This window comes from Crinia signifera, chromosome 9 (genome assembly GCF_055691185.1).
Source record: "Crinia signifera chromosome 9, ASM5569118v1, whole genome shotgun sequence".
NCBI lineage: Eukaryota > Metazoa > Chordata > Amphibia > Anura > Myobatrachidae > Crinia > Crinia signifera.
The window spans coordinates 134,547,760-134,561,916 of NC_139225.1; the positions used below are offsets into that span (position 1 = coordinate 134,547,760).

Genomic DNA, 14,157 nt, shown 5'->3' on the forward strand with positions numbered 1-14,157 from the left:
CAGGGATGTGTGCTGAGCAATCTGTCACAGCCAGTGTTCTCTGGCAAGAGCACACTGGCAACGACCACATAAATACTGCATGCAGTGTATATCTAGTCAGGCGATAGCGAAGTGCGGGACCGCGCATGCTCAGGGGCCATACACACGGATCGATCCATGCTTTATTTCTAAGCGACCTTAGAAAATCGGGCTTTAATCGCCAAGTATGTATGCACAATACGACTTGGGTGAGCGGCGTTCAAACGGAAATCTAAATTGCAGTGTAAGAAAGAAACAGCCAATATTTTTGATTGACAGGTAGCCAGTGATGGGGAATGTAACCGGATGTTTACTGGGGGCGTCAGGGAAAACACAGGCCCCGATAAGCCGGTTTCTATTGCACCGGCTGAGTAGGTCCTGGGTTACACACAGGCAGGAAAATCATATGATGGTGAGTGAGTTGCAAATGGATTTGCAGCTATTAGCTTGATCTGAGATATTTGCAGAGGGCAGGATTAATTATGGCGGGGCAGGGCTCTGCAAATTAGCAGAGAAGCGATCAGGTCAGAATAACCCCATAAGCTGTAGAGAAGGACATAGAGGAACCCAAGCCTAACCCTAAAAAGGTACCAAGGAGAACTCTTAAGGGAAACTTTAATTATTCAAACAGATTCATTTATTAATTTGCAAGATGAACATGAACTTGATAACCAATGAATTATTGTGTAAGAGAGCTGATCGGCTCCAGTCATGTTATGTACGAGCTGATTGGTCAGTGACAGGAAAAGCACTACTGGGTTACTGCTATAATTTAGCAAAAGTGACATCTTTTAAGGACTTCTTCTGCATTACGGCCTGGGCAGACTTCATGATATCCTGTGTCTGCAGCATACTCATGTTCCAGGATGCCTGTAACATGGACAGAACATAGTTAGGATGGAGGCGTGTGAGGAGCAGGGACAAGGGGGCTGCGAGCCAGGGACGTGCACTCACCATGTAATCCAGACTTTCCGCCACAGAGTGGTCCCGAGAATACAGCAAATTCACTTTGGTTCCTTGTACTGCAACAGGGCTCTTGCTAGCGATATCAGAGGCCAGGTCAAAGGCAGCAATGAGGAGGGAGGATTTATCAGGGAACACCCGGCTGCAGGGGGGGAGAAGAATGATAATGACCTTCAGGGCCGGGCTAATAACAAGGGGAAAACAGCTCTGCATCCACAAGTCACATCCATGACACACACACACCAGCAGCAGTCTGCACACACACACACAAAATTTTGTTTCTGTGCAGGGAATATACTGGCGGCTTTATTTTTGCACTGCAGTATAGCTCTTACTTTGAAGTAAAACCCACCCAAATCTAACTCTCTCTCTGCACAAGTAACATCTGCCCCACCTGCAGTGCACATGGTTTTGTCCAGTTGAGAAGAAATTTGCCTTTGCAAGTGAACCAGAATAAGGGCCAAAGAGGAGCAGAGAAACAGTCTGCATACATGCACACACAGAGTAGTGGAGAGGGTCTGCTTTTGGACGGAAGCGGTACATCTGTCAGAATGAACTTAGGTCTACAGTCATTAGGTCGACCCCACTAGGTCGACTGGCAGGAAGGTCGACCTGACTTAAGGTCGACATGGGCCACGGTCGACATGACTTAAGGTCGAATTTGCATAAAGGTCGACATGAGGAAGGTCAACTGGTCATAAGGTCGACATGGGTTTTTCACTGTTTTTTTTTATCCGAATGTCGACACTGTCGACATGGACACAGTTGGCAATGAGAATCGGACCCTCGCATCGCTCGCAATGCTTCGGGCACGGTGCCTCGCTGCGCTCGGCACACTATTTTATTCTCCCACCACGCCCTAGTGGATGGTAGGGCATGAAATACCGCCTGTCGGCACATGTCGGCTCAAAAAACAGTGAAAAACCCATGTCGACCTTCCTCATGTCGACCTTTATGCAAATTCGACCTTAAGTCATGTCGACCTTGGCCCATGTCGACCTTAAGTCAGGTCGTCCTTCCTGCCAGTCGACCTAGTGGGGTCGACCTAATGACTGTAGACCTAAGTTCATTCTAATAGATGACCGCTTCCCTTTTGGACATGTACATAGATAAGCACCGACACACACACACACACACACACACACACACACACAAAATAACTGTGACTTTGGATGGGAACGGATAACAATAAGTAACCAATTACATGACATTGTTCCCGAATACAATCACGATGCTGGGGGATGTAAAACTTCTGCATCAGACACAGCTTTTAGGGAAATGTTCCCATTTTAGGGAACTACTTTTGATACCAGTCTCGAGCATAGGTTCCTTATTCCCTTAAGAGGACATTACTACCTAAATGGTTACATCAATTTGCAGCGATACCCATCTCTATGCATCAAGATCAGAGACGTAGCAAGACTTATTTGGGAGTGATCCACATTAAAAACAGAATCGGGTTCAAGTTCTACCCCCAAATGGACTCATATGGAGTCCTTAAGTGTTCTCCCCCCTTTCCCTCAAAGCAGGAAAAACACAACCATACTGTACCTGACAAACCCGCTACTCAGCGCTTCATCAGACATCATCTTCCTGGCGGTGAAGGCCAGCTCGTTCACCAGGCTGCAGAGGGAAAGAGTCAGTAGTAGATACACAGGGCTCACTCTGTCCTCTTGGACATCCCGTACGGTTTCCTCCTTCATCTATAATCCCACCAATTCCTGCAGGGTCATAGAAGAGCTAAACTGGCCATCCTAATGGCACATTCCAATAACATTGGAACCTCACAACCTCCATTTCCCCTTTGTTCCCTGAGGACCACCAGACTCTAGGCTCAGACAGACACAGTAACAGAACTGATACAGTCTTCAGAGCTGCACACAAATTATACTACATTTATAATTATCCATTTCTTACTGTGGATCTCTGGGAGGACTGAGTGGTGGAAATGTAATAGGGGACTATATAAACATATCATACAAAGGCAGCTGTGAACTGGTTGGTTATCAGGTGGATTCGTGTTAGCTGCCTACAGAGGGGAGATATCAGGGAAGACTTGAAGGATTGGAGACTAGAGGACGGTCTTGTTGTGCATGGGAGGGACTTCCACATGGTGGGTGGAGCATAGAAATAATCCTGAAACCGAGAGCAAGTCAAGGGTGTGGATGAGACACAAATCTTGCAAAGATATGAAGAGAAAACACAGTAGCGTAAAATAGGATCTTAAAATATAATGTGTAAGAACAACTATTGAATTTTACAATAGTTGCCCAGACTGCATTGCATATAAGATCCATTGATAAATGGGTCCCATGTTATAAAATCATCTAACATGGAAAGAACTAGAATACCACAGACAATTAAGGGGAAATTTACTTTTTTTTTTCTTTCTTTCCATTTAGAAATGTATCACCCATTAAACATAATTCCATGTCAGGGAATCATTTAGAAATGTAATTCTGCCCTACAACCTCATATGGCCAGATCTATAACCCACCTGCAATGTATCATGGATTAGAAAAAATGCTTTGAATTATAAAAAGGGTACTTGTGTATTTTCACAGCGCCACTGCCCGCGGATCGCATTGTAAGCAAATCATATGCAATGCGATGAAACACACCCCCACAATCCACGTCAGCCCGAAGCGTGGCGAGCGCCCGCACCGAGGCCGAAGCATGGTGAGCGCCCGCATAAAACAAGCCCGAAGCATGGCGAGTGCAGCGAGCCCCGTGTGGGGACGCGGAATACACGTCAAGTACTCCTCATCTGCCACGCTTCGGGTTCATTGCGCTCGCCACACTTTAGAAAATCAACTCCATGCCGACACGGATAGTGGGGGTATGAACAGGTCGGAAGGATGCGTACCCTGTCCCCTCGCCACGCTTCGGGCTGACGTGGATAGTGGGGGGTGTGCTAAATCGCATGCGATCTGCATACGATGTGATCCGCGAGCAGTGGCGCTGTGACAATACACAAGTACAATAAAAAGTCTCCTGAACACAAGATCTCCTGTAAAATAACAGATGTAAAACAGCGAACGGCAAATAAAAAAGATCACAAGATACAACAGGGTTCTGCCCCAGGTTATTGTTATTGCTACAGCATTATAAACAGGGCTTACACAAACACTATAAACTCCGCGCACAGTGGATGTCACAAGTTCAGTGAACGCACACGTTCTACTAGTACCCAAGAGTCCTTACTACACGGAACCAGCTGTACAGGATCTCATCGCTGGATTACAAGGTTTCTACTCAGAGAAGGGACATATACACGTAAGGGATGGGCTTATGGTATATTAGATCTACAGTCATATGGTTGGCCACTAATGGTCGACAGGGTCCAAAGGTCGACAGTGAAACGTTCAACAGGATCCAAAGGTTGACAGGGTTTAAAGGTGGACAGACAATAGGTCGTCATGGTTAATAGGTCGACAGCCAAAATGTCGACATGAAAAATAATAATGAAAAGCCACGTTGACCTTTTGCCTGTCGACCAACCCATGTCGACCTTCCTGCATGTACACATTCAGTCATGTCGACCGTAATGCATGTTGACCTAGTTGCTGTCTAGACAATGATCCATACCCATAGGAACAAGCTAAAGTACTAACTGAGCCTATTGTCCCAATTTTTAACACTGCCTTTTATTATCAACTTTTTAACATTTAATGAAATGAATGTGCAATGACTGCTTTATATACAAATGAAGGAATATCTCAGTCTGATCCAGTCATTCACTCTTATTATTGTTATAAACCTTTTTAGCACTTGCTTACAGTTTAAGCTTATAGGAGCACCAATCCGTTTGTGTTATCTCTCTATTTGTTTTGAAAAAATGACCAGTGGCTGCTGGACAGACAGACACACCCCTACCAAGCGCTTGAAAAAATCCTTTACTTAGTAGGGATTCAATTCTTTGCAAATACACGCAGCCTAGCAACAGGTGTGACTCACTCCCTAAGGCCCAATAAGGGAGAGTAAGCCGGCAGCCTTTTCTGCCGGCCAGGGCAGGATATTACATTTAGGGAGCACAGCCAGCCAGGGCAGGGGGGCTGATCGGCTCCTCTTCCCCAATGCCCAGCTGGCTCACCCCTCGCGCCTCCTCCTACCCTCTCCTTTGGAGACTGTGCCTGGTACGGTTGTATATTTCAGAATGCTAATTGAACAGAACAAGGAGCCTCCTCAGAAGAAACGGGGAAGGGGTAGATTTTGCTAAAGGATAGATAAAGCCTGTACGTAGCAAGAGATTCTATCACAGAGGAAACAGGATATCTTTAAGCTGGACAGCCAGAATGATGAGAGATCTAGGTCACCCGAGTACAACAGAGCTGTATGTCCTGCACACCCGGAAACAAACAAAAAATATGATCTCCGTTCTGATTGCAGAACAAACTTGTTCTCAAAATGGGTATAATCATGCTGCACTACAGGTGGGGCAGATGTAATGTGCAGAGAGAGTGACATTTGGGTGAGTTATTTTGTTTCTGTGCAGGGTAAACACTGGCTGCATTATTTTCCCACTGCAATTTAGATTTCGGTTTGAGCGCGTACCCAAATCTAAACCCTCCCCCGCCTGCAGTGCAACATGGTTTTGCCCATTTTTGAGAACTTCCCTGCGATCAGATCTGAATAAGGCCCAGATCCACATTGGGCACAATTTACTGCTTGGTCCTGAGAACACCCACACACGGTTCCCAGACCAGAAACAAGGACACCGGAGCAGACCACGCTAAATAAATATTGGTTGGTTGTTAATTCTCTTACGCATCTTTTTATGGTAATGTATTCTGTTAAGTAACAGTGAATATGTATAAGCGTTGTTTGGTATGCTATTAATTAGATCTGCATGACTTCGCTTCCTGGTGCAGAGATCAGTGTAGAAGAAGAATAGAATGATATACAGGCTGTGAGCAGATTCTGTGCATGTATCCCGATCCTACCTCTTTTGAGGAAATGCACAGTAAAAACAACACTTAAAAGGTCAGTTCTATACAAACTGACAGATAAGAAATGATCAGATTGCATGATTTGTCTACACCTAGTGGTGGAGAAAGGAAATACACTATAAAAAATAACATTAACAACCTCCAACCATATTACGCAGTTTATACCTAAAGCAGTTTTCCTAACTCCACTATGAAGTCCGGGTTACAAAGATATCCCTGCTTGAGCACAGATGCTCAAATCAATTCTACGGAGGTACAAATTAAGTCACCTGTGCTCAAGCAGGCGCCGTGCCCTTGTGTGTATAAGGAGATACTAAAACGAAGAACTATTTTGGATCATTTGCAGGTGGATGGTAGACGTGACAGACTAATTCTGGCAAACATAGAATTATTTAGTATATAGGTTATTACAGTGCAAATAGTACCATAAGCTGCTGTGTCCAAGACGAGAGGTTTAGTCTGGACATTTACCTATATGTTAACATGTATAACCAGCACACATGGGATGGTCCACACTACAGCAGGCTTGTAATCTGCTGCAAGGTAACTTTAGTCTCTAGATTGCTTCCATTCAATGTGTTCTTACTGCACTTTAACACATACCTCCTGCTCCCAATGATGCGGGGTATTCGCTGCAAGGTTCCTACGTCAGCTGCAAGACCTACGTCCACCTCCTGCAAGAGACACAGACACAATTTGTTAGTTAGAGCTGATCTAACATGGGACACCCTGAACTAGTGCCTTGGATCAGCACAGGACAGGCTGATCTGGGATCACATGATGCATACCCAGAATTCCATTTTTTCACAAGAACAAAGTTGAAGAAAAAAAACTTTAATGGATGTTGAAAAACATTCTGTTAACTGAGGGGTGGGGGGTTGGGTACGAAATCCTGAGGCCAGAATCCCGACATATCTATCTAGGTAAGTATTTTCTCGCTACCAATAATCCTACCCCTAACCCTCCCCTCCCACAGCCAAACCCCTGTACCTACCTCCAGGATGTAGCAGGATTGGGTGTGGTATGGGACTCCGACAGTCGGGATCCCAACAGTCATTAGGCCTACGTCGGGATCCCGACTGCCCGTACTCAGACAGCATGGCGAGTGCAAAAAAGCCCCTTGCAGGCTCGCTTTGCTCGCCACGCTGCGGGCACGGTGGCTCGCTACGTGAGCCACCTATTCTATTCACCCTCTATGGGGGTCATGGACCCCCACGAGGGAAAATAGCGGGTGGCCGTCGGGCACCCGGCTGTCAGCGTTTTGACAGTAGAGATCCCGACGTCGGGTAAATGACTGTCGGGATCCCGACTGTCGGGAACCCGTCCGGCACCCAGCAGGATTCAGGCCATCAGGATCCAGCTGTTGGTCTCCGACTTGAACAATACGCGGCTGCGCATAAAAGATGCACAACCAAACTCCCAGCATGCCGTACATGGTCGAAGAACCTTCCATAGCACTGGTGCATATTTGATGGTGCGAATGATGGTTTGTCAAAAAAAAAAAAGCAGCGTTACGAATATGGGCGCGGATTATTAGATGATGAACAAGCCAGTTAAAAAAAAAAACTAAAATGATAAATCATGAAAAACTCTTTTCATGCCAACCTTTTGACCTACTGCGGGTCAGCCTCTTTACCCTGGCGACCTATTGCATCTCGACTTATTAGGGTAGACTGTCTATCAACTGGAACCAGACGAATATGCGCTTAACCCTTTGAGTGCCAAGGTTGCTGTGAGCGATCCGCAACAATCTGCTAAAAATGCCAGCGCCGCTCACAGCAACTGTTCTTGTAGTATAAATAAATACAAATACAGCCGAGTCAATTCATTGAGGTTTAGTTGCACCCATAAAAGAAGTCGCTGTGAGCGGCGCGTGCGTTTTTAACAGATATTCACAGCAAAGTTGTGAAAGGGTTTAAAAAAAATAAAAAAAGGGGGAGGTTCACTTGCCAATTCTCACACCTATTTGGACAAATTGCCTTGGCATTCAAAGAGTTGAGATGTTGCAAGTGGGCATCTCAGTGGTTTGCAAATCAGTTGTGGCATTAGCATAAGAACACAACAGCAATTACGTACATCTCTGAATAGGGACCATCACGTTAAAACCAGTAAGTGGAGTCATCCAATAGCCTTTACCTTAATCTGAAAATAGGAATCCTGTGAGCAGTAACGTATATCGCAGGCACAGACGAGATCCACACCTGTTGGGACACACAGCATTAAGAGTCTCACACTGACAGCAGTGAGATGCAGTTATCCCGCCGGAGTCTCACCTCCTCCGATACAGCCGTTGTGAACTGCGGCGATCACCGGCTTCGTGCACTGAAAGTGAAGACACGTAAAATGTGAGCGCTGTCCACCGTGATTCCAACACATTTCTACACGGAATTCACATGAATTGTTCGAGAGCACTCGGGGATGCAAAGACTGCTGGGTGATGCCCTATTCCAAGGCAAGGTAAATCAATGACAGAAAAGGATTTATCCAACTACCAATCAGAAGGGAGGCGGAGACCACTAATGAGGGCTTATTCAAACAGTATAAAGGATAAAGAGTTGCTATTGGAAATCTGGGGCTGACCCTAGGCGAGAATACAGGCTAAGGGCCAGATGTATCAAGCTTCAAACCGTGATAACATGGAGAGTGATAAACAACCAGCTCCTACCTGTCATCTTTCAAACCCAGCCAGTGACATGGCAGTTAGGAGCTGATTGGCTGGCTGGTTATCACTTTTTGAAGCTTGATACATCTGGCTCTAAGAGAGAGCTCCTCCCACTATGGGGTGCAACTGTGGGCCTGAAATGTTCCATAGGGCAGAAGCTCCACCATGGACACCATAGTTTAGGTCCCTTCATACGGTCACCATGAATAGAATATGTAACAATATACTACAGTAAGGAATAAATGTGTCTGTTTCTTCTCCATGTTTCAGCCTCATGCAGAACCCACTGGACCGGAACACAGACCTTCTCAATGACAGAAAAGGACTCCTGATATCCAACAATCTTCCTGCGTATGTCCCAAGCGACTCTCGCAGCGTCGTCACTTTCTGGCTGTAAAAAGTCACTAGCGAGGTCCATAAGATCGATTCCTGTGAACAGGACACAGTATCAGCAACTCGCCAGCGTATCACAGCTCTCTCTGTCTGCTGAGCACATGAAAGAACGGAGAATAACCCTGTCAGGCATTATGTATGCTGCATAAAGCGCTGGAGTTTCCACCAGTATGTCTGGTAAATGCTGAATTACTGTGGCTGGGATAATTAAAGCGGGGAGTTTGCCCCTAGTCTTAACCTGGGTACACACTAGGCCAGGGGTGGACAAACCGGTCCTCAAGATCTACCAATGGTCCATGTTTTCCAAATCACCTAGCTGGTGCACAGGTGCAGTCATTACTAACTGTCACATTCCCCAGATCCCCTAGCTGGTGCACAGTTGCAGTCATTACTGACTGTCACATTCCCCAGATCACCTAGTTGGTGCACAGGTGTAGTCATTACTGTCACATTCCCCAGGTCACCTAGCTGGTGCACAGGTGTAGTCATTACTAACTGTCACATTCCCCAGGTCACCTAGCTGGTGCACAGCTGCAGTCATTACTAACTGTCACATTCCCCAGATCAACTAGCTGGTGCACAGGTGTAGTCATTACTGTCACATTCCCCAGGTCACCTAGCTGGTGCACAGTTGCAGTCATTACCGACTGCCACATTCCCCAGGTCACCTAGTTGGTGCACAGGTGTAGTCATTACTGTCACATTCCCCAGGTCACCTAGCTGGTGCACAGGTGTAGTCATTACTAACTGTCACATTCCCCAGGTCACCTAGCTGGTGCACAGCTGCAGTCATTACTAACTGTCACATTCCCCAGATCAACTAGCTGGTGCACAGGTGTAGTCATTACTGTCACATTCCCCAGGTCACCTAGCTGGTGCACATGTGCAGTCATTACTAACTGTCACATTCCCCAGACCACCTAGCTGGTGCACAGGTGTAGTCATTACTAACTGTCACATTCCCCAGGTCACCTAGCTGGTGCACAGGTGTAGTCATTACTGTCACATTCCCCAGGTCACCTAGCTGGTGCACTGTTGCAGTCATTACTAACTGTCACATTTCCCAGGTCACCTAGCTGGTGCACAGGGGGGGCTCCCGCCCTGTTCACCACTACAGAAATCATTTGATGGTCGGCAACCATGGAATGATTTTGGGCACCCATGCAAGACTGTAAATGGATGTTTAAGCAAAACTGCGTGGTCATGTGGTGTCCTGGGTGGGGGGGGGGGCTTTCGTGTAAGCGGCGGGCAGCATTAAACCGGCCATTATGTAGGGACACAAAGCAATTGGAACTTTTCCATATCCGGATATATAGATGGGTTATCGGAATATTCGGTACTTATGTAATATCTGGGCTCCCGTTTTTCTTATGAGACCGCGTCCCCTTGCGGGGCTCGCTGCGCTCGCCACGCTTCGGGCACGGTGGCTCGCTGCGCTCGCCACACTATATAAAATATACTCCATGCGTAGTTGGATAGTAGGGGTATGAAAAAATGGGGTTCATTTAACATGGGAGCCCAGATAATACATAAGTACCGAATATTCTGTACTCACCGGACGTGAACATTTTCCCAGCTCCAGAAATAACAACAGCTCTGCAATTCTGATCTTCTCCAAGAGCTTGGAAGCAGAGGACCATCTCCCTTTGTGAAAACAAAGAACACTAGCATAAATATAAAGTCCTTGGGATTTAGGGGCTAATTCAGTGTTCAGGTAGACGCAGCCCCGCTAGAGTGAAATACTGCCTTGCGTTGAATTAATGTGATCGCTATGCGATGGAGGTGTACAGCTACACATCCATTCACAGCCCCCCTCCCCCCCACACACACACACTATAATGTTACCACTGCCAGCCTGCATTTGTTGACAACTGGGGTTCATGACCCTATATGGTCTGCATCAAACCCAGAGCCTACCAACAACTGAAGGCACAGGTGGCATACTTGTCTGTGCGAATATACAGGGGATTCAGCACAGTCTCTCAGCACCAACTCCATGTGTGAAGAATGGAGGGTGCACATAAGAGGTGTAAAGGATTTTTAGTACGTCTCATTATGGGTGTATTTATTTATATAGCCCCATTGTACCCCACGGCGAATTACAGTGGGGAAACAAACACAAAACACTGACGCCTGAATATTCACAGACAAAGTACATGGTGCCAATTCGAGATTGGCAGTCACCGGGACCCAGTAGAGTGCTGGCATCTGCTGGCAGGGAGGGACGGCGCCAGGGGGCAGCATGCATGGCCCTCGTTCCGAGATAATAGACTGTGCTGCAGAGTCTATTTCTACATCCCATTCCGATGTCGTGGGGCCACGCATTGGGATTGAATCAGTATTGGGTGCTGCATAGCACAGTGCGATTTGCACTATATACTATGCGGTTTGGTCTATATAGTCAAAATCAACAGTACAGATGGCACCATGTGTACAGAGCATAAGACAGCCTGTAATATTACTCTTATTGTGTATAATATGCTGCAAGTCTATGCTGTAGGGGTAATTATAGCATGCCCGCTACCTCCAGAAAGCCTTGTTCATTGCATTTCTCTTGTCTGGACGATGGATCTCCACATGGAAGACGTGTTCGGCTGGTGTTGTGACTTTTAGCGTCTCATAGTTATAGGACGCCAATCCAGTCTCAGACGTCATGTTCCGTAGTCCGAGAGCTACCTTCCGGAGGTCTGAGGATCACAAACACAGGTCATCAAAAGAGGCCTAAATCACTGCGCTTCTGTATTTGCTCATTAAGGGGGCAAAGTCCAGTGTGGGAGGGCAGACTGCGCTGGGAGACAATGTACACAAAGCAGCACAACTTCTGTGTCATTTAAACACAGCCTGTCCCATGGCAGTTAGGAGCACATTGATTGGTAATTTAATCTCTGACCACAGCTTAGTACATCTGCCCCATAAAGTTACTTAAAGTCGATACATGATTTATTGTAGGTTCCAAACTCTGACCAAATCTTTAGTTTACAAGATTATTTTATTCATTCTTAATAGTGCTAGTCTAAATAATAAAAGGCTCGCGCAGCACTTCGCCTCTATGGGGGGAATTCAAGGGGGTTTGAAGGCTGGCGGCAACTAGATGGCACTCAGGGGAGCAATACAAGTGTTGCTCTTTCCGGGCTCACACAGCTGCTGGTGATGACATTACTGTTATGATGTTTTGTCATTGTGACAAATTGGTAACTAGTTCATTAAAAATGATAAAAATAAGGTAAAAGTTTCTGATAGTCCTTACTAGAGATACTATCAGAAATAAGCACAGCTTGTGTATGGGAGAATGGCAAATATAAACCTTCTAGGACTAGGAGAGAGTCTGCATGCCTGTGTCCTGTAGGCTGTATAACAAAGTGTCACCTTATGGTACTATTAATCTAAACGGGAAAACACAATACCCAATATACTTTAGTGTTCAATTACCTTATCTATAACCTAAAAAGTGTGGGTTGTCAACATTATGCCTGTGTCTAGATTATCCATGCAACAGAAACATACAACCAGCCCCCATAATAACGCTATGTACTACTAATGTGACAGTCATGGAAACATTATCATATCATCCACTTATATAGAGACTTTACAGCCCTGCCAGTGCACTCACCTCGCCTCAGGAGTCCTCTGAGTAGTGCAGCCATGAGATGTCACTTTCCCCTCTGTTAGGGAAAGACAGGTCAGTAGTACACTGGCGTCGCCATCTTATGTTTGGCAGACCTTGACTCCTCCTGCATGGAGACACACAGAGTGACTGGAGAGGGGAAACATGGAGACACACAGAGTGACTGGAGAGAGGGGACATGGAGACACACAGACTGACTGGAGAGGGGAAACATGGAGACACAGAAAGTGACTGGAGAGGGGAAACACATGGAGGCACACAGAGTGACTGGAGAGCGGAAACATGGAGGCACACAGAGTGACTGGAGAGGGGAAACATGGAGGCACACAGAGTGACTGGAGAGGGGAAACATGGAGGCACACAGAGTGACTGGAGAGGGGAAACATGGAGGCACACAGAGTGACTGGAGAGGGGAAACATGGAGACGCACAGAGTTAGAGGAGAGAGGAAACATGGTGGCACAGAGTGCCTGGAGAGGGGAAACATGGAGGCACACAGAGTGACTGGAGAGGGGAAACATGTAGACGCACAGAGTTAGAGGAGAGAGGAAACATGGAGGCACACAGAGTGACTGGAGAGGGGAAACATGGAGGCACACAGAGTGACTGGAGAGGGGAAACATGGAGGCACAGAGAGTGACTGGATAGGGACATGGTGACACATAATGTGACTGGAGAGGGGAGATAAGGAGACATCACACGTGGAATGGCTAGAGAGGGAAGACATGGGGGCACAGGACACACTGGAGAAGTGAGACATGGAGGCACACAGAATGACCGGAGAGCTGAAACATGAAGACACACAGAGTGACTGGAGAGGGAGAAACGGAGAGTGACGGGAGAAGGGAGATATGGAGACACACACAATAGGCTACACGCTCTTTTGGTCGACACAGCACACTAATGGTCGGCATGGGACAAATAAAGGTTGTAACTTGTGACTCCATGCTGCTGACCATCAGGCTGGTGATGACTTCTCTAATCTCAGTCAGTGATTCAAGGAGTTTCAAAGATCTGTTGAATTGTGTGTTATTTTAGATGTCTCACATCATGTTGTGCCTCCACAATGCTGCCATGTGTGTGTGCTGTCTGCTGACTACACATGTGATGTGTTATGGTATATTAGACTCCTACCATCACTATGTGCCTCCACAATGCTGCCATGTATGTGCTGTCTGCTGACCACACGTGTGATGTGATGGGTTATGGTATATCAGACTCCTCCCATCAGTTTGTGCCTTCACAATGCTGCCATGTATGTGCTGTCTGCTGACTACACGTTATGGGTTATGGTATATTAGACTCCTCCCATCACTCTGTGCCTCCACAATGCTGCCATGTATGTGCTGTCTGCTGACCACACGTGTGATGTGATCATTGTGATGGGTTATGGTATATTAGACTCCTCCCATCACTCTGTGCCTCCACAATGCTGCTATGTGTGTGCTGTCTGCTGGCTACACATGTGATTTGATGGGTTATGGTATATTAGACTCCTCCCATCACTCTGTGCCTCCGCAATGCTGTCATGTATGTGCTGTCTGCTGA

At 46.5% G+C, this 14,157-nt stretch overlaps 1 protein-coding gene across 1 annotated transcript; it reads right to left on the bottom strand.

The window, feature by feature from the left end:
• Positions 1-616: 616 nt before the first annotated feature.
• On the bottom strand, positions 617-12,752 carry ECH1 (enoyl-CoA hydratase 1). The gene is made up of 10 exons (XM_083159920.1): positions 12,596-12,752; positions 11,510-11,672; positions 10,541-10,629; positions 8,897-9,021; positions 8,204-8,252; positions 8,067-8,131; positions 6,534-6,604; positions 2,533-2,604; positions 973-1,123; positions 617-888 (listed from the first exon to the last, which is right to left on the bottom strand). The coding sequence occupies exons 1-10, from the start codon at positions 12,627-12,629 to the stop codon at positions 784-786; spliced, it is 924 nt and encodes a 307-aa protein (XP_083016046.1). The 5' UTR covers positions 12,630-12,752; the 3' UTR covers positions 617-783.
• Positions 12,753-14,157: the final 1,405 nt, after the last annotated feature.

What these genes read in the sequence shown, in the direction of transcription:
- ECH1 (XM_083159920.1), bottom strand. Translation starts at nt 12,629, where the DNA reads ATGGCTGCACTACTCAGAGGACTCCTGAGGCGAG. An exon ending in CGCATCATTGGGAGCAGGAG is followed by an intron (nt 2,605 to 6,533) that starts GTATGTGTTAAA and finishes TTCCCTCTGCAG; the next exon opens with CCTGGTGAACGAGCTGGCCT. An exon ending in CTGAGTAGCGGGTTTGTCAG is followed by an intron (nt 1,124 to 2,532) that starts GTACAGTATGGT and finishes CCCCCCCTGCAG; the next exon opens with CCGGGTGTTCCCTGATAAAT.